Genomic DNA, 21,381 nt, shown 5'->3' with positions numbered 1-21,381 from the left:
GCTGCGTGCTGCACAGTGGTCACCTGGCAGCACACGTAATTAGTACAAAAAACGCTAACTGCTCCGCCCGTTGGCTCCCAGTCGTGGCTTCATCAGTACCTGTTTACATCATTCCAGTAAAATTATTCAATACTCAGTTTATTTTTGCTTTAGAAAAAGGGTAAACAATCTTGACGATTATTTTTATTGAAAAACGTTTTTAATAAAACAGTAACTAATACTTGTTATACCAAAAGCATGTCCCACTCACAAGCCGGGGCAGCAGCTGACCAGGCCCAAGTTCTCAAGCGCCGCAAATACTCTTCTCTTTTAAAGGACTATGAGTTTGCGGCGCTCGCAGTGGAGACAATGGGTCCCTGGTCGGCTGACATGAAGGCCTTCATGGGAGCCATGTCGTCCCGGCTGATAGAGACCTCAGGAGACCCCAGAGCTGGCGCTTACCTCTCCCAGCGAATTTCTCTAACTGTACAGAGAGGTAATGCCGCCAGTGTGTTGGGGTCTATGCCGCAGGAGGGCCTCCTAGATGGTGTTTTCTTTTTATAGTTAGGTATATTTATGTTGTTTAAATTAATTTTGTTTCCTATCATATTATTGTATCTTGTGTTGTGTATAATCTTCTATATATAAATAAAGCATGTAAATGATCATAATGTCCTTGCTAATTGTTCATATTTGCTGTGACTTATTTTTCAATAGTGTTATTCAATAATAAGACACGTCAAGATCGCTTACCTTCTTTCTAATGCTAAAAAAACGAAGTATTAGAGGGCACTTCGGTGCTCAATCGAATCAAAAATTAAAACTCAAAACTTATTCTGCAAGTAGACTGCAAAGCTTTGAGTATTTATCTAGATGAATACTCAAAGCCGCAAAGGGCTCCTTTACATATCACTTTTTTTAAACTACCAGCGCTTTCGGAAAGACCATCATTACCAAGAAGAATGCGCCGCAAGAAACTTGGCAGAAAGTCATTTTTTCAAAATAAACTAAAATAAATAATTACAAACAAAATACATTTTTTTACTTTTTTATAAAAAAATGACGGATGTATAGGGTATCGGACTCGTTAGGATTGTGGCCACCACAATGTATCGCTATTGGAACGATTTTACTATATTAATGTAAACAGGGTCTCACAGAAAATTCGTTTGCCACCCATCACACCAAGTTGTAGTAGGAGTCAGGGTCTACGCTAGCGGACGCGGTTTGCACGGAGCGGGGGGCCGCCTGTTGAATAATAGTATGAGCAGCACTTGCACCCCCCTGGCCTAAGAGAAAATATGTAAAACAAGACGAAGGAACAGAGACCTATAAATGCACCTCCCTATATAGAGACCCTAATACAGATGCAAGATGCAATGCACCCTTCTAAAAATAATCCTGCATGCCGGCGCGCCAGCTAGCGTAGGTCCCTAGTTGTGCTATGCTCTGGCTCTCCATCTAATACTGCATCGGGTACAGTTCCTCCCACACTTGCAGCCGCTCCTCGTGCAGTTTCTCATGGACAGAGAACTGCTTGTCGACGCGAAGATACTTCCTGTCGTGGGGGGTCATAGTGGGCCACGACAGGCCGGCCGGTTCCGCGCCGTCGCGCGGGTTCGGGTCTCTGCAAGTAAACATGGTCAGAGCAAGTGGAATATTCTGGAGTTCCTTATTTTTTATGTAACTTAAAAAGGGGATCCTTTAGCTGATGGAAAGCAATCATCACCGCCCATGGATATCCATCCGTAGCACGAGGGATGTCATAGATGCAGTGCAGGCCCTTTGAGAGACTAATATAGGTACTAAATTTTTAAAGAACCTAAGATCGCTCCGGGAATGCTGTCCCATTCAGGAAGCTGATTCCATTTTTGTTGTGCGTGGGAAAAGTTTTGCTGAAGGCTGAAGTTGTTAGACTACCAACAAGGTGGTGAGGATAAAAAGAATGACGGTTACGCGAGGTACATTAGTGCAACCTGGCTGCAGTCAATAACTAATGTTTTTTTATAAGATAAATCCTCACTTGTAAACGATCTGGTGCGAAAAAAAAATACATTAGGTCCAAGTTTTTTTTCAAACCGCGACTTTGCTGTAAACCTCAGATGGCTTACGGGAGAGAGGGCGAGCTGCAGACGGGCATTTTTTAGCATGCCAAAGGATGCTCCTGTTGAGCCGACCTCGGATTTCGGACGCTAAGGGAGATTTCTGCAACCAATCGGATTTTAGTAGTTCCTGGTCCAAGTTAAGGAACTACCGCGAATAATCCTAAAGCATGAGTCTGAAAAAGTATGAAATGCACCTGACTTCTTACTTACTCGTATATGGTTACATTTGGGGATAGTTACTTACCCGTATGTAGCGAAGTTGTACCAGATAGCGGTCATACGGTCCACTATGGTTGCGTCCTGCGGCGCGGGCGGGGGCGGGGACTTCGCGTGGATGGGGGGGCGGAAGTAGCTCATAGAGAACAGGTAGATCAAGTCGTCGTGGTGAGCAGCGCCTGCGGAAACAACCACTCTTTCAGAGATCAGCAGAAGGACGCTGTGATGATGCCAATTTCATCGTTGACTTAGCACTTCTTCGCGAAGGAGCAGAGCTGACAGCTTAATCAAATACTCCGGAAGTTCCTTATCCTTTCATTTCGGCAAACAGTTTTTTTTTATTGTAGAATCCTATAGGTTAGGTTAGGTTACTTTTATAAAAATCCTGAATCATTTACAGTTTCAGAATAAAGATTTGGATGAGGAAGCCCGTTTTAGTTAATTTATATGTTTTTTTATTTTTATTTTTATGTAAAAATCATTGTTTAAATAAATAAATACAGAATAAAATGCATTTGGCCAAATGAAACATTAGACATTAGTGAACCGTCCCTAACGGCAAGAGAATGGCAAGGCAACGCTTTAAAGCATCGATCTGATTAAAGAGAAGCACGGGATCTCTTAAGAGTGGCGTAGAGCTGATGCGATGAGCTGAGAAGGGGGTAGCTGTTAATGTTGGAATCACAGGGTCTAGGCGGCCAAATTCTGAGTCCCCTTTATTCTTCTGAATAACTTACCCTCGGGTTTCCCGGTGCGAGGGTCCTCGTGGAAGCTGTTGTTGCCGATGTAGCTGAATTCGCTGTACCACACCGGGTGCGCCGAGTATCGGCACATCAGGTTGGCCATCCTGAAAAAGGGAACATTATTTATTAACGTCTATCAAGGTGTTGACGAAACCATATTTACGAGTATCGCTATCCCGCGAAGGAAATAAGGCGCAAAAGTATCCGATGTGTCACCCAAAATTCGAATTATGTTTTGCGTGAAATAGTTGGTACCTGTGGGTGTTGAACCCGATCACGCTGTCACCGTACAGCTTGCCCAGGGCGCTCTCGCTCTCTGGCGTGTCGGTGACGTCCTTCCCCCCCAGATACGCTTCTTTGAGGCGGCGGCTGGCAGCTGCCGCGTTGGTCTTCGGCAGGTCGAATGAAATGGGTGCGATTGTCTCCCATTCAGCATTCATGCGGTCCCGAAGCGTTTTGTTCCTGGTCACACCTGGGAAAATAAAATCATACAAGCTCGTTTCCCTAAGCTGTATTACAAAACGGCGCTCGATTAACCACTTCAAAATCGTTCGCTTTACGGCCTCGCAATGTATTTTGCAGGTCTAAATTAGATTAGGGGAAAAGTCAAATACTCGGGTACCTGCTAGATCAGTTCGTCAACGTATCATCCACTTTTCGGCTCCAAAGTCTTGCTGGCAAAATGCGAGCTGAGGATATTGTCGATTTGCATCGTGGCAATAGTTAACATGTATGTATGCAAGATGAGACTGGCATTTATTAACACCTATGGTACTTAGATAATAATTGACCGAAATAGGCGTCAGTTTGTGGAGGTCCATATAAAAACAATGCCCTTCCTAGGAGTAGTGAGGATGGTTTGTATCAATCTATAGTCTTACCTCCTAAGAACGATATTTCATTACGTACCTATGTCATTGCTACGCACCCACGCACTTTATCGATATTTTTTCATGGTGGTGACTTACTGAAAGCCTTCCAGAAGAACTCGTCTTCGGTCTGGCTGACGAGCAGCGGCACGGAGTGGATGCGTCGCGCGCGTATCGCATCCGCGGGCTGCACGGCCAGGAAGCGCGGCTGGCCCACATCTGGCTCCAACACTGGTGTCCACAGCCCGATGGGGTCAAAGCCGAATTGCTGGAAAGAGGAATCATACCGTGTCATTGTGTTTCAAAAAAATTAAAACAAAAAATTTAACTGACTACAAAAAGCCATGAAAATAATTTTCTATCAGTCTGAAGTCGGTGCCTCAGCACGAGCCAGTAGGAGTGGACCTATAGTTGTCTACCGCACTTATACACTATACACCGTGGCCGAATAACCCGAGGATTTTAACCATCGATTTTAGAGCCCAATTGGAGTATATAAAGTAGTATAACATGTAGTCCTATAACAACCCGTTTTTGAGATAATCGTTATTTATTGGGCTTCAATCACTCCTGCTGGCTCGTGCTGAGGCACCAACTTCAGACTGGTAGAAAGTTATTTTCATGGTTTTTCTAGTGTCCAATTTTTTGTTATAATTTTTTTTACATCAATGTATTTAAGATACAATAGTTTAATGACAACTGCTCGTCTCCTTTTACGAAAGATTCGCTTTTTCGGATGCAGAGACGTTCATTATTGAGGAGTCCGGTGCTTTACCACCCGCTCTATCTCACCATAATCCATTACGACCAGCATAAATTGCTTAACAACTATGTTTAAGTAATTGAAATTCAACCCGTGAAGTACTTGTTATTGAGTAATAGCTCCGTTGGTGAAATGTGATCTTCATCATCAGTTCCACTTCACCAACTAAAAAATCCAAAGTACTATAGGTGTGCCTTGCCTACAATATTCGAAGAGTTCCCTCGATTTCCTCAGGATCCAATCATTAGATCCTGATTTAGTGCCTATGGGACCTAATTATATAAGCCCGAACGAACGAAAAAAAAATTTTGAAATCGGTTCATAAATAACGAGTTCTGAGGTAACAAACAAAAAAAAATACATGGTAACCGAATAGGTAACCTTCTATTTTTAAAGTCGGTTAAAAAGTAATAATACAGGCAACAAGGTGTAACAAGTCTGTTGTTAAAAGATTGACACGTTTCAAGCACCAATGTACTGTGGACTTTGTAGCCTTAATTAACGTTTCTAATGACACTTACATCCCAGAATCCAAGCAGCGAGTTCCCCATCTCCTGCCAGGTCTTGGTTTTGAGGCAGTCGACTATAGCGCGCGAGGAGTTGGTCGGGCAGTTCAGGATACGCGCCTGCTTCTGTGCCAGGTCCAGCTGGTGGTTTGGTAGCGGCGCCTTGCCCAGCGGGGAGGCGGACATCGCTATGCCACGGTGGAATAGACCTGGAGTACAAGGATTAATATAGTTGTATTGAAAGTAAGTTAACAGTAATAAAGATCAGACACCTACACTAACCGGGAAACTGTAGTCTGTAACTGTAACTGTAGTCGGGTAACTGTGTAGGGACTTGATTGGAAGTTAGAAAAATAAAGGGGAAAGTAGGCCTCCAACCCTCTTAGGCTGGCTTGCGCAAAATAGAGCTGGCAGCATCATTACAGCTCTGAGTCAACTGATTATCCATGGTCAAATCTATGGAATTACTTCACGCCAGCCAAAAGATGTTCACTGCTGGACATAGGCCTCCCCCAACCCAAGGCTCTACACTCAGACCGGTCTTATGCTTTATGGAATTTATTCATGGAATTACTTGTCAACCCTAAACCGTGAATGTGAACCCTAAACGATGAAACCGTGCATCACCTTTGATATTTCTTTCGGTACAGCCTTACAACCTAAAATCTGGACTCCATTTGATAACTTCTTTCTCGGCATCTTCCAACCTGAAGAAGTCATAATGAGAAAATAATGTAGCTTATTCTTCAGCACTTCTCAGTCAGAGGGAGTAAAAGCTACTAGGTAAACATTCCGGAGTTTGCCGTTAAGCGTGCGTCCTTTTGATCGCGGATTTTCAACCACGATGCACCGCAGTGGCCTGATATGCTAAAGCAAGAGAGAAGAGGGTCGTAAATGCTCTGACCCTCTATCTCCCTCTGCGGGACCCTGCGTGGACTATAACAGGAATTACCTTTGGACATGTCCGAAACCATATGCAGTAAAACGCTGATGGAGCCAGCGCTGCAGCCGGCGATGGTGACCTGTTGGGGGTCGCCGCCGAAGGCCGCCGCGTTGCGCCGCAGCCAGCGCAGCGCCGACACCTGGTCCTTGAAGCCGTTGTTGCCGGGGGCCACCGCGTCGCCGGTGCTCAGGAAACCTGACGATGTCAGTGGCATAGTCGAAGTATACAACGGAAAAATTTACCTCTGTTGAATCTAGTAATATGAATCTGACGGCGAAATAACAATTCTGGATCTCAAGTCAGTAGATATTATGGAGTTGATTGCAATTGAAAAGGTAATAGTTACCAAGCGAGGCGAGGCGGTAGTTGATGGTGACGAGCACGACGTCGTGGTCGAGCAAGTAGTGCGGCCCGAACAGGTCGCTGCGGCCGGTCATGGAGTAGAAGCCGCCCGGGTGGATGAAGAAGATAATCGGGAGCTTGCGCGAACTGAAAACCAAGGTCAAAGTAAGTATACTAAAACAACAGATTTGATAAGTGCAGTTTTCAAGTAAATTACGGAGCTTAAATTGGAACATAAAAGGATCCAAGTAGACATCATCTTGATATAAGTGCGAAACTAGCGACGCTGCAAATTGTGTTGCGTTTTCAAACTAAGAAGCTACTTGATTGACTACAATAAAAAGTTGTATTGATCAGTTCAAAAAGCTATATCGAACAAGGCAGTGGACATCCCACTGGATAGGACTGGATTTAGAAATTTATATATCAGGTAAAGGAGAACAAATACAACAATATATAAAAATATATATATGAACCATACAACCGAATTGATAACCTCCTCCTTCTTTTGAAGTCGGTTAAAAGTAGTGACACGGAGACTCACAGAGGCAAATACTAGATCTCACAGATAGTTTTTTTTTTGACTGGATGGCAAACGAGCAATTGGGTCTCCTGATGGTAAGAGATCACCACCGCCCATAAAGATCTGCAACACCAGGGGTATTACAGACGCGTTGCCAACCAAGAGGCCTAAGATGGGATACCTCACGTGCCAGTAATTTCACCGGCTGTCTACTCTCCACGCCGACACCAACAGTGCAAGCACTGCTGCTTCACGGCAGGATTAGCAAGCAAGATGGTGGTAGCAATCCGGGCGGACCTTGCACAAGGTCCTACCACCTGCGAATATTCAATGAGATAGAAATTCAATGAAAGTAGTACCTGTTATTATCGGGAGTGTAGATATTGAGCCGCAGACAGTCCTCGTCGACGTAGTACTCGCCAGGAGCCACCGGCAGCGGGCACGCCGGACCGTCCTCGCTCGCGTCCACCGAGGAGGGGTACGTCACCACGTCGACTGGAGGCTGGATGCAACAACGTTTTATTAGATCGTAGGTGAACCATTTGATTGCTGACCCACCATAGAACGATCTCACAGTAAGTGTCACAGTGAATTCCCTTGTCAAGCTTTCCAATGTCACTATGTATTTTTTTACGAAAGGTTCCACAGTGGCTCACGTCACGATTCAGTTGGTTCGATAGTTCAAAGAAAGACGCGGCAAGAATGAGCAAAATTCGAAGTTCGTATCTGCCGTCCCGCCGACGCTAGTATAGTAACTAACCGTAAAATAACCGGTTAGGATATAATAACCGCTAGTGTAGCTAGTATTATTTAAATCGAGAGTGAGAGGGACGGTATACAAACTTCCATTCTCGAATTTCGTAGTAGTCCCCCAGCGGTTTGAGCTAGCCTTTCAAGCTAAGGGGTTTGATTAAACCAAGACTTACACCGGAGTTTTCTAGAATTGATACGCGAAATTTCATTTGAAATTTTGCATGATCTATTAAGGAAAACGCGCGCACCTACGAATGAATGATGAATGAAGATGGAAGAACTATTAAACAAACGGAGGAAGCAGCATCGACAAGAATATGGACGTAGAAAGATAGAGATTGTTCTTCCTGATATTCTTTCAGATCTACCCGTTGAACTGGAAAATCTTGGAAGTAGGGCTTGCAATCCGGATAACCGGATATCCATATTATCCGGATATCCGCCCATTTTCAAATCCGGATAGGAAGATCTTCATTATCCGGATAATTTGGATAATTCGAATATCTGATATTAAGCGCGCGCTCGCGCATTGTGAGAGGTTAGTGTAGTGTATGCATACACACAGATACATTTCTCTTTGTATTAGGAAGGTTTACATGCAATACTTATTAGTTAGGTTCATTCTTAACATCTTGTTTGGTAGTGGCGATGATGAATTTTTGGTAAATGTGTATGTAAGTAATGTATGTGTTTATTTTATTAATATTATTATATTTTATGTATTTTTTCAATGTTCTATATATTTTTTTACCTTACATTACACACCTGCTTTGATCACCTTTTTTCTTGATTCTATGTTAATAACATCGTCAGGTCGAATAAGAAGGTAGAAGAAGATATCGCTTTTTAGCGATTAGACCCCTGTTTTCTTCGTCTCCTACCCTACCTTTTATTTCTGATTTCATTTTATAATGAATGTTTTTTGGTGTTCAATACAATACGCTTTGTATTGTATTGTGTTGTTTATTCTTATAATAGAGCAAGAGCCCGCAAGAGCCAGACCTTCGTTATAGTATCGTTATAATCCTTCGTTATAGTCCGACTACAGGGCCAGAGCACGAAGCCTATTCCTTTTGCAGCGAGGAGTCAGACAAGGAGATGTGATCTCACCGAAACTGTTCACCGCTGGATTGGAAGATGATTTTAAGGTTCTGGACTGGAAAGGACGAGGCATTGACAATAATGGGAGTACTTCACTCACCTTTGATTCGCCGACGATATTGTAGTCATGGCTGAGACTATGGAGGACCTCAGTGCTATGCTCGCTGACCTCAGCAGAGTTGTTTCCGACCGAGTTAGCTTAAAAATAAACATGGACAAGACGAAAGTCATGTCTAATGTTGTGCCAGCTCCCGTAATAGTCGAAGGCTCTGCGCTCGAAGTTGTTGACGACTATGTATACCTGGGACAAACGATTCAGTTAGGTAGGTCTAACTTCGAGAAAGAGATTCACTCGTCGAATCCGACTTGGCTGGGCAGCATTCGGGAAGCATTGCAGTGTCTTTTCGGCCAAATTACCGCAGTGTTTGAAGTCAAAAGTCTTTGACCAGTGTGTGTTGCCAGTGATGACATACGGATCTGAGACGTGGGCGCCAACGATGGGCCTCATTAGGAAGCTCAAAGTCACTCAAAGGGCTATGGAGAGGTCTATGCTCGGGGTTTCTCTACGGGATAGAGTCAGAAATGATGATATCCGCAGTAGAACTAAGGTTACCGAAATAGCCCGAAGATTTGCGAAACTGAAGTGGCAGTGAGCGTGCTCGCAGGAGTGATGGCCAATGGGGTTAGAAGGTTCTCGAAAGTCGTCCGCGGAGCCGAGCCGTCGGTAGGCCTCCACTCCAATAAGATGGAGCGACGACCTGGTTAAGATCGCTGAATTGCGTTGGATGCGGAAAGCACAAGACTGGTCTGAGTGGAGAGCCTTGGGCGAGGCCTAAGTCCAGCAGTGGACGTCTTTCGGCTGACATGATGAATCGAATCTACTCTCGATTCTGAGTATTTCTGAGCAAAGTGCTTTCCGGTTTCAGTTATATTCAAAATTAACACCTTGCATAAAAAAAAACTTTCAGCCTTTAAAATATAACGAAGGTCTGGCTGTCGTGGGCTCTTGGTCCGTAAGGCAAAATAACAACAAGCAGGAGACAGAGAAGTTATAAAGTGTTTTTAAGTTATTTCACTCATTAAAGTGACAAAATAATGATTTTTGTGCGTATAAGACAATCAGTGATTAAGTTAATTAACACGATTCGTCTGATGAAACGAATTTAAAATTGTTTTTAGCGTTTTTTTTAAATATTTGGAAAATTATTCAAATTATTCAAAATAACCGGATATCCGGATACTGAGATTTCAAATATCCGAAATATTCGGATAATAAAAAGTTACCGGATAGTGCAAGCCCTACTTGGAAGTCATTGCAGTTTTTAAATCCTTAAATATTCTACTTTAATTATACTGCAATGAACACATTACTATTTTACTATCTATGTGTATACTATCGTACTTAATAATATTGTTGTGTCTTATAAAGTGTTGTCTATTGTTGTGTTGTGAATAAATGTATTCCTTCTTGCTTTCTTTCTAATTACCGACCTTATCGGAAATTGTCGATATAGCGTTCTTACTTTACAAGCCGATGCTTTAACAAACAAGGGTAGGTACAGACATTGCAGTTAAACCAGTTTTAAATTTTATCAGCTGCTTAAAAAAAGCAACAATGCAATCGCGTCATTAAAACACTAACAGTATTTTCAGTAATGCCAGTTAAATTTAACTAGTTTTGAAGTTTTATCAGCTACTTAAATAAAAGAGTATACCACAGGTATAGTCATATTAATCACCTAATTAAGCTAAGTCATAAGACCGGGCTTCTTATTCATAGGAAAGTCTTAAAACCACAACAATACTCCGGGCCGTGCGTGATGTCATTTGGGGAAAACTAAAACTAAGTGCTTTGTAATAATTGGATAGGTGTCCTGGGTAAAACGATATTATTCCATTTCGTCGGGTGACAAAACAAAGTTACTAATTACAACCTAAAAAAATCTTTGCCGCTCTATTATTATTATACTAAATTCAAAAATATTATTTATAAATTCGCCGAAGTGGTGATGGCGACTGTGTACATACTACTCATGTTTCCTACACATAATAATATAACTATATTCTTTACAGGTAGGTAGGTATCTATTATTTTTTATGTGTCCTTGCACGAAACTATTACACTACACTTATATACCACTAATTTACAACTATACCTAATACAAAAAATATGTAAGCACGAGTACGCGAACGTAAAAGGTGATCATCTCGCGAAGCGAGCGCAAAACGAACGTGCTAAAATCGAAACGTACAGCAGCCTTGACTAAAGAAAACTTAATCCTCCTTAAATTACCAGTGTGTGCGTGCGGCGGGTGCGCGATCGATGTACTTTTGTTCGTAGTGAACCTACTTTGTTCTCTTTTACTATGGCTTTGGCTTAACCGTCGAAGAAGCGTGTCATGTATGCGCTTGCCATTTCGTTCCTGAGACGTTCCTATTACGGTCATGATGTATGGTGTAGCTATTCTCCATACAAACGTAGTCCCGGTCTCATTTGAAAACTAGGCAACAGAAATAGATGAAATTTTGTAAGTATGGACAGGATGTAATTATCTATATCTGTATAAGTATCTTATGCCTGTGTTTTTTAGATTTTCATATAAATTTGTAATATCAGAATTACAGGAGCTCAAAAGTCGATAAAAGTCAACTTTGCACGAGAATTACAGACTAGTTAAGCATTTTTACAAAAATCGAAAACCACTGGCATAGAAAATAATAATCTTGATTGTAAAATATCATTGATTTCTGTGACTTTTCGTATAAAAGGAGGACAACGAAACCCAAAATTCAACCGCCCAAATCTTGACAAAGCCTACAGCATCTCGATATAAATTAAGGACGTCGTTGCGGAAGGCATGGGGGGACGGCTGCGAGCGCTTATGTCACGAGTGATACAGAGCAATATCCCAAACGAATACCTAACGCGGCCGCGCGGCCGGCAGGGAAACTTCTCTTAAAGATGATGGTTCACAAACCTGGAAGCGCAGTTCCCCGATCGGCGGCTGCGCGTAGCGGATGCCGCGGTACGCCTGGAAGCGGCGCCCGCGTCGCGACTCCATCCACGAGCCCCGCACCACGCCCGACGGCGTCACCGTCACGGGGCCGGGGGGCGGGGGCTTGGCGGTTGTGGAACCTGAGTAATAAACAAAGCTGATTCATTCAGGTGTCTCTAAAGTCATCGATATAGCTCGAAGAATATGCAGTTAAGTGGCAATGGGCGGGCCAGATCGCTGGAAGAACAGATAACCGTTGGGAGAGAAAAGTCCTGGAGTGGCGACCATGAACTGAAAGACGACGCGTTGCACTTCAACTCTCGTGGCACTACCTACTTCATTGATATGATATGAACGTCCCCGCATGCCTACTCTACATAAGTAACCCACCTGAATCAACTGTCGAAAAGCAAATACCTTAATTAAATATTTTTTCCGCTGTTTTTTCCTCATGTTTTTAAATTCAGGTGCAAAGAATTCAGTGCAAACTTAAAATACGGTAGGTAAACAGCTGCGTTTTCCTTGTTTTTTGTTTTGTTCCGCACGCAGCCGGCCCGGCCTCTACAATAGTATCATGAAACTGTTGAACAGGTACATAAACATGTGTCATTATGATAGTAATAAAATACATCCATGCTGTCCTTATTAATAATTATAAATAAATAAATAAAAGAATATTTATTCACAAACCCAAAAGTTATTATAACAACAGATACAAAGAAAGAAAAAGATAAAACATAATTAAATCCTTAAGATAGAGAAGATAGAGCTAAACAAAGTCGGCGTAGATAGAGTCGCGGGCAATAGCTAGTATAATATAGCTTCATATAAATTGCAAGCTAGGTAATTAATTAATAAGCTTAATTAACCATTAAAAAACACTTTTGCAAATAAAAAAACTATTAGGAAAAAACAAGTTTAGTGGTCTAAAACATTAGTTACTTAAAGTTCAACAGTCGGGACCCCTTAAAGTTAACGGATATCAAAAATAACACGGTGTATTGCATACAGGAGCATACTTTATGTCTCTCTATGTCTGTCTCTTTTGTTATACTTCATCCGTCCAGCTTTTTAGGCTGCAGAGATGGCCAAAGAAATAGACATACCCACATACATACATACATAATAACACGACCAAGCTAAGTTTGCAATTCGCACTTAACAAGAACAGTTCAAAAATTAAAAATTCATTAAATAGGAGACGAAAATTTTAGTATTAGCAGCTTTCATTCTTTGTCGCCGATACGCATCTTACGAATTTTTGTCTCCTATTTGTTGAATATTTTTTTTTACTGTTCTTGTTAAGCGCGAGGTGCAAACTTAGCTTGGTCGTGTTAAACATACTTATACAAGTTATACATACATACATACATAGGTACATACATACATACGCTCGTAAAACATTACCCACCTTCGGGTCGTCGGGTAAAAAATGTCATTAAAACTTAGTTCGTGATGACCTGTGGTGATGGTTTATGGCTCTGGATGTAGGCCTTGACTGTTTGCCTCTTGGAGAGGCTCAGAGTCACGCAACGAGCTATGGAGAGAGCTATGCTTGGAGTTTCTTTGCGCGATAGAATCCGGAAATTCGTCGAAGAACTAAAAAGCTAATCCTGCCGTGAAGCAGCAGTGCTTGCATTGTTGTGTTCCTGCGTGGAGAGTAAGACAGCCGGTCAAATTACTGGCACTTGAGGTATCCCATCTGAGGCCTCTAGGTTGGCAACGCATCTGCAATACCCCTGGTGTTGCAGGTTTCTATGGGCGGTGGTGATCTCTAATTACCACCAGGAGACCCACCTGCTCGTTTGCCATCCAGTCGAATAAAAAAAAAAGCTAAAGTCACCAACATAGCTGGTACTTAATGCAAGTTGAAGCGACAATGGGCGTGCCACATCGCTCGAAGAACAGATAACCGTTGGGAGAAAAGTTCTCGAGTGGCGACCACGAACCGGAAGACGAAGTGTTGGCGAGCCTCCCACCAGGTGGACTGACGACATCGTGAGAATTGTGGGCAACCGGTGGATGCAAGTGGCGAGTTGTCGTTCATTGTGGCGTTCTAAGGGGGAGGTCTTTGTTCAGCAGTGGACGTCTTCCGGCTGATGATGATTTTTAATCGGTGATCAGGAATAACAAATACATACATACATACGCTTGAAAAACATAACCCTTCTTCGGGCAGTCGGGTAAGAAGCGATAAAGAACGGTCATACTGAATAACTTTTTCATGGGACCATTACGAAAATGGGAAAAAAATAAGCTATTCCATAGAAAACGTCAGCACCTCGCCACTTTCAATAAAATGGAACCAGGGATTTTTTTCCTGAGTTTCGTATTTGTCCAATGGGAAAAATTATTCAGTATGACCGTCCTGATCGCTACTTGTTATTCCTGATCACCGATTAAAAATAATCGTGTATTGTATTGCTATAAACATGAGGCGGTACCTGATTGGTCCTGGTGTCCGTGGACACTGGCCCACGCGCACAGCGCCAGCAGCAGTAGCTTCGTCATGGCTCGGCTCGAGACGACTGGCCGCAGCTGCGCACGCGCACTATTTATGAGGCACTAATCTTTAGGTATGTTAGGACAATGGGAGAGGGTGCTGCGGGTGCGTATTCTGGCTCTATACTATGATGTCCAAAATTCGCTCTGCGTATCTTGTCTTGCCCTCCCGCTGACGATTCGATTTTCGTAGTAGCCCCCCTGTTCGCTCGTGCGATGTCGGGTGGGTTCGGGCGTTTTTTTGTGGTCACATTTTTGTTGACATGGTAGAAGATTCTGTTACAATTTCTAGGTCATCTAGTAGAACAGGGCGTTTTAAGATAATCTAAAGTGTCATCAAATTCTACAGACCATTCATAGTACCTTGAAATAGCGAACCTACTTGTGTTTGTTGAGAATTAGTACCAATACTGCCGCTAGATGGCGCTGTCCCTAAAATAAACTAGCTAATGACATTCCGTTTTAATTCACTGAGAAGGAGTGCGTCGCGAGCCTTCATCAGTTCAAAAAACAATCAGTGCAGTGTAGTAATTAATAATATATAAATAGTGATAGTTATAGTGTAAGTGAAGTGTGGTGCAGTACCAGCCTACGGACATCGAGGTACGAACATTGGTCCTATTCGAGCCGGATCGGGACGCGGACGTTAAGTGCAGTGTTGTTAGTGTTATTAGTGCAGTGAAAAGTGGACCGTATTGGATTGCATTAAGGACTAAAACTGAGTAAGATCGTTTCAATTATCTCGTTAATGGACTTGTCGTAATTTCGTTATTTGGCCGCTCTGTTCAAAGTAATGTGTCAAAGACTTGTAAAATTTTAAGAAATAGCTCTGTGGACTTAGAATAATTCGTTAACTTAAAACACTTGTAAAATTTTAAGAAATTGCTCTATGGACTTAGAATAATTCGTTAACTCAAAACACTTGTAAAATTTCAAAGAATATTTGAGACTTAGAATAATCGTGAATTGTGGACTTAGAGCGATTGTGTTTAGAAAAAGACTTGTCATATTTTAGTTGTGGTTAGGACTTAGAAAAGTTGTGCTGAATATCACTTAGCAATTTTAACAGTGAAAAAGACTTAAGACAATTGGGTGACACTTTATAACGGCAAATATGGAAGACTTATACGTATTACAACTAAATACTTTGTCACTTATTGCTAAAACCACAACTAATCTAAAAAAATGTCCCAAAGCAAGGCTGACAAAAGGGTATTTAAAAGGAAGGTTACAAAACTTAGATGGTTATTGGGATACATTTCAAAAAACACATAGAGATATTATACAGGCCTCTACAGAAAAGCTAAGGGCGGAACATGAATACTTCAGTTCAGAGATATTTAATCAAGGAGAAGAAGAATACCTTAATGTTAGGGGAGATATTGTGGATCTTTTAGAAAACAGTGCACAACTAATTAATAACCCCGAAACACAATCCTTGGTTCAGCAGTGTCAAGATGTAAGGCTACCAAAGATAAATATACCACTCTTCAATGGAAATTACAATGATTGGGGGACATTCAAGGATTTATACTCATCTCTCATATCATAAAAGACTTCATTGAGCCCAGTGCAAAAGATGCACTATTTGAAGAGCTGCCTCACTGGAGAAGCTGAGCAACTGTTGAAGCATATAAGCATTTCAGATAATAATTATGAAGTGGCATGGGAAACACTAACGCACCGATACAACAATAAAAGAATTATAGTTAATGCCATATTAAATAGATTGTTGGGTCAAAAGAAGTTAAGTCTTGGATCTGCTAAAGGAATCAAAGAGCTTTTAGATACAACAACTGAATGCCTTAATAGCATGAAAAACAATAATGTGGATATAACTAATTGGGATCCTATTATCATTCATTTGATGATTAACAAATTAGACTCAGAATCGCACAAACAGTGGGAAGAAAGTTTAAAGTCATTAGCCGTAGACAACTTGCCTACTTGGACAGCATTCAGAGAATTTTTAGAAGGAAGATTTCGAGTACTAGAGATGATTCAGATTCAAACTATACATCCTATTAGAGAAAAACCACCTCAAGTTAAGGCAAAAACATTTCATGCATACACTCCGCAGCACACTAATACAGAATCAGATCAGGAATGTGCGTTTTGTAAAGAACGTCATTTCATATTCAACTGCAAGGAGTTTGCAAAACTGAATCCAGAAAAAAGATCACAAGAAATTCAAGAAAGAGGACTCTGCTTTAACTGCCTGCGACCTGGCCATAGTGTTAAATATTGTAGAAAAAGTACTTCATGTCTGCGATGTAAGAGAAAGCATCACACACTTCTTCATACTTCTAAGCCACACTCAATTGCATTAGAGAACCACGAGAAACAGAAGGAAGAAGAAACTACATCATCTGGCCCAGAAATAAACATTGTGTCTCACTTTGCCTCACAAAGCCATTCGACTCTTCTAGCCACAGCACTAGTAAATATCATGACAACTAGGGGAGTACAAACTGTTCGAGCACTCATAGATCCATGCTCTCAAGAGTCATTTATTACAGAAGAGACAGCTCGCAGACTTCAACTGAGACAAACAAGTGTAGACGGACAAGTAACAGGTGTTGGTAAAATGTCGACTTCCATAAAGCACGCGGCGGAGATACAAATTGTATCGAGAATAGATAACAACTTCAAACTCAAATGCACTGCCTATGTGATTAAACAAGTTACAGAAATCCTGCCTGTCAAGAAGTTGAATAACGAAAACTGGCTTCAACTACATGGTTTACCACTGGCCGACCCTACTTACAACAACCCTGGAAAAATCGACCTATTGTTGGGTGTAAATGTCTATACTGACATTTTAATGAACGGAGTAATTAAAGGCAAACCGGGGTCACCATTAGCGCAACAAACTGCTTTAGGCTGGATCATATCAGGAGGAGCACCAGTTGAAGAGTTTGGAAAAAATGGTAAAATAGTCAGCATGCATTTAAGTGTAAATTTAGACAACATGCTGCAAAGGTTTTGGGAATCGGAGACTTTGGAGACAGATAACAAAAACACTCTAACGCCACTGGAAGTAAGAGCTGAAGAGATTTATGTGAAAACACTAGCAAGAGATCACGATGGAAGGTTCATCGTGGGCTTACCTTTCTCATCTGATACACCGATTCTACCGGAACAATCCCGAGAAATAGCAATGAAACGACTACACCATTTGGAACGAAAATTAGCCAAGAATACGAAATTAAAGGAGGATTATGACAATGTTATTAAGGAATATCTTACCTTGAAACATATGGAACCGGCGGACAAACCTAGTGAGAATAGTAACGCTGTTTATCTACCACACCACCCAGTCATCCGAGAGGATAAGGAAACAACAAAATTACGAGTAGTGTTCGATGCATCATGCAAAGGCACAAACGGTGTGTCACTCAATGATGAATTATTGATTGGTCCATCCTTGCAAGAGGAATTGCGAGACATCATCACGAGATGGCGAATGCATAGGGTATGCTTCGTGGCGGACATTGTAAAAATGTATCGCCAAATTAGAGTACAAAATAAAGATACTGATTATCAAAGAATATTATACAGATTCAAACCACAAGAAGAGATTCAAGATTTCAAACTACTGACGGTCACGTTTGGTACAGCTGCAGCGCCGTTCCTAGCAATTAGAACTTTAAAACAACTGGCCAAAGAAGAGAAAGAAAATTTTCCAATCGCATCTGAAATTATTGACAGAGACTTTTACATGGACGACGTACTTTCAGGGTTTGATGACGAGAGTTCAGCTATAGAGGCACATGAACAGCTGCAACAAGTAATGAGCAAATGTGGTTTTGATTTGCAAAAATGGTCATCAAACAGCCCAGAGTTTATGAACGCTCTACAACCTGAAAAAAGAGAAAAATCACCCACACTAGATATGAATAGAAAAAACTGCATCAAGACACTGGGCATCATTTGGGAAACGGACAAAGACAACCTAAAAGTTACACAGAAGCAGATTGATCATAAATCAATAGAACCTGTAACCAAAAGAACTATTCTCAGTCAAATTGCATCACTCTTCGACCCCTTGGGGTGGTTAGCACCAGCAATTATTATAGCGAAGATGTTCATGCAAAAGCTGTGGCTGGCTAAACTCCATTGGGATGAAGATTTACCTGAAGACTTAAGGCTTGAATGGACTCGGTATCAAGAAGACTTATCTGTTTTATCTGACATAGAAATTGAACGGTGGACTGGCTGTAGTCAAAATACAAATATCGAGTTACACGGTTTCTCAGATGCTTCAGAAGCTGGTTACTCAGCAGCGGTGTATACCAGAATGATTTACAACAATAAATCTCCATGTAAAATGACATTGATAACAGCCAAAACCAAAGTAGCTCCTGTAAAACAGCTGTCCTTACCTCGTTTAGAGTTATGTGGAGCCACCCTACTTAGTAAATTGATGAAACATGTCATGGCTGTATTGAACATAAAGTTACATCAAACATATGCATGGTGTGACTCAAAGGTTGTATTAGCATGGATAAAAGGTGATCCCAATCGATGGGTACCTTTTGTGAAAAACAGGGTTATTGAAATAAGAAACAATTTGGATACTCACTGGTTATATATTAACACGAAAGAAAACCCGGCAGACCCAGCATCCAGGGGTCTTTCACCGAGCAATCTAAAAGAAAATGAGCTATGGTGGAGAGGGCCAAAATTCCTGCACCAACCCGACTTCACAATGCCTGCAGACGCCATACCTGAAACGGAATTGGAGAAACGAGTCTCAGTAAAGTGTGCTGCAACTAACCTAGAAATAAATAATGAAAATCTTACCTTCCTGAAGAAGTATTCGTCCTTGAAGAAGCTGCTGGGGGTTGTTGCATATTGCCGACGATGGTTGAAAGTACTGAAAAAGGAAAAGAATTTAAGCAAGCATGTAACCTGTGAAGAAAGAGATGAAGCGCTTACCATATGTTTGAAGATAGCCCAAGGAATAGAATTTCCCGAAGAAATTACCAACCTGAAAAATAAAAAGCCAATTAAGAAAAGCAGCCGGTTACTTCCATTTGCGCCCTTCCTTGATGAAAAACACATACTGAGACTTGGTGGAAGGTTAAAGCATGCTGACATAAGTAGAGAGCAAAAGCATCCAATTATTATTTCTAAAGACAACTTGCTCTTGCCTGCGTTATTAGACGATGCTCACAAAACCACACTTCATGGAGGACCTCAACTGATGACAGCCTACCTGAGAAGCAAATATTGGATTATTCGGGGAGTTCCTGCCATCAAGAGCTTCTATAAAAAATGTTTTAAGTGTGCAAGATACAACATACAAAATAATAATCAGATGATGGCAAGCTTACCTGAAGTTCGGGTTAAACCCTCGCGACCTTTTTTAGTTAGCGGAGTAGACTTTGCAGGCCCAATCTCTTACCGCATGAGCAAAGGACGGGGAGCCAAAACCCACAAATGTTACATCGCCTTGTTCATTTGTATGTCGACCAAGGCCATACATTTAGAATTAGTGAGCGACATGACTACCGACGCCTTTCTAGCATGTTTTAAGAGATTTGTCTCCAGACGTGGACATTGTAAAGAGCTCTGGAGCGATCATGGCACCACCTTTATCGCAGCAGAGAAGGAGTTGATAGCCGCAGCGTTGGATGATAAAAGCACCAGATGGAAATACATACCGCCCGCTGCGCCTAATCAGGGAGGACTGTGGGAAGCCGGCGTAAAATCCACGAAATATCATTTAAAACGCTTGTTAGGGAATTCGACTTTTACTTTTGAAGAGATGTACACCGTCCTCACCCAAATTGAAGCATGTCTCAACTCGCGTCCATTGACACCATTGGGTGATGACTTGAACTACTTAACTCCAGGACATTTTCTAGTCGGGGAACCTTTGATTTGCTTGTCCGATCGCCCTGAGCAACATAGCAACTTGTCTTATCTATCGAGATGGCAGTTGACACAACGTACGGTCAGAGATTTTTGGAATAAGTGGCAGAGTGAATACTTATCACGTCTGCAATTGCGTCCAAAATGGCAAACTCCGAAGCCAGAGCTAGATTTGGATGAGCTCGTCCTGATTAAGGATGCACGATACCCTGTGTCCACCTGGAGAGTTGGTAGAGTGCTGAAGAAGTATCCTGGTCCAGACGGATTGACACGTATCTATGACATACGCACAGCTTCGGGGGGTGGTTCAACGATCTATTACCAAGCTGTGCCGTCTTCCAAATTAGTGCAAGGACACGTTGTCCTTGGCGGCGGAGAATGTTGAGAATTAGTACCAATACTGCCGCTAGATGGCGCTGTCCCTAAAATAAACTAGCTAATGACATTCCGTTTTAATTCACTGAGAAGGAGTGCGCCGCGAGCCTTCATCAGTTCAAAAAACAATCAGTGCAGTGTAGTAATTAATAATATATAAATAGTGATAGTTATAGTGTAAGTGAAGTGTGGTGCAGTACCAGCCTACGGACATCGAGGTACGAACACATACTATCTTGATTAAATGAAACGTAGCGCACTGTTTTGACGGCTCTGAGGTAAAATAGACAGGGTCGTTAAAAAAAAACAATATCACTAACTCACTTAGAATTAATTAACCATTACGCCTTCAAGTTTTTAGTACAAAAAGTTTTACGCGATAAGCGAGAGATAAGGTGTACTGTTAAGTTTTAGTGCAGAAGTACGAAATTATCAAATAAGTGTCTGTAAAATGTTCTCACGTTTTCTATCTGGCTTTATAAATATATGTTCCCGACATCTTATATTTCCTACGAAAGGGAAAACTGATTTGTAATTCTCGGATTGACCGTCATGTCTAAAGTTTTTTTTCTCATTCTGTTCATGAAACTCTAGGCGGCTAAGACAAGGATAGCTTTAGCTAAGACCACAGGAAAGCTGTCAGGTCTCTCGTGAAACTTGCCAAGGTCTGAATCTATCGCGCTCAATCGGTAATGTGGGCTCACTAGGAGTGCATTAAACGGTAAGCGCCATCTGCATCTGCGGAAAGGAACTGCCTTTTAGCTAGGCTAATACAAGAAGCTAGT

At 41.7% G+C, this 21,381-nt stretch overlaps 2 protein-coding genes across 2 annotated transcripts in view; one reads left to right on the top strand and one right to left on the bottom strand.

Moving 5' to 3' along the window:
* LOC141440447 (doublesex- and mab-3-related transcription factor A2-like) overlaps positions 1 to 21,381 on the top strand; it is a 251,496-nt gene that overhangs the window by 190,841 nt on the left and 39,274 nt on the right. The window lies entirely within an intron of this gene.
* LOC141440445 (juvenile hormone esterase-like) lies at positions 881 to 14,392 on the bottom strand. Its single transcript, XM_074104963.1, has 11 exons — positions 14,284 to 14,392; positions 11,822 to 11,979; positions 7,349 to 7,491; positions 6,471 to 6,613; positions 6,134 to 6,319; positions 5,197 to 5,390; positions 4,012 to 4,180; positions 3,299 to 3,515; positions 3,038 to 3,147; positions 2,329 to 2,479; positions 881 to 1,606 (listed from the first exon to the last, which is right to left on the bottom strand). Exons 1-11 carry the CDS (start codon positions 14,348 to 14,350, stop codon positions 1,441 to 1,443), a joined length of 1,704 nt encoding a protein of 567 aa, XP_073961064.1. The 5' UTR covers positions 14,351 to 14,392; the 3' UTR covers positions 881 to 1,440.

Source organism: Choristoneura fumiferana, chromosome 22 (genome assembly GCF_025370935.1).
Source record: "Choristoneura fumiferana chromosome 22, NRCan_CFum_1, whole genome shotgun sequence".
Classification (NCBI taxonomy): domain Eukaryota; kingdom Metazoa; phylum Arthropoda; class Insecta; order Lepidoptera; family Tortricidae; genus Choristoneura; species Choristoneura fumiferana.
Note: the sequence above shows the minus strand (reverse complement) of the source record. Positions and strands in the feature narration are given on the sequence as shown.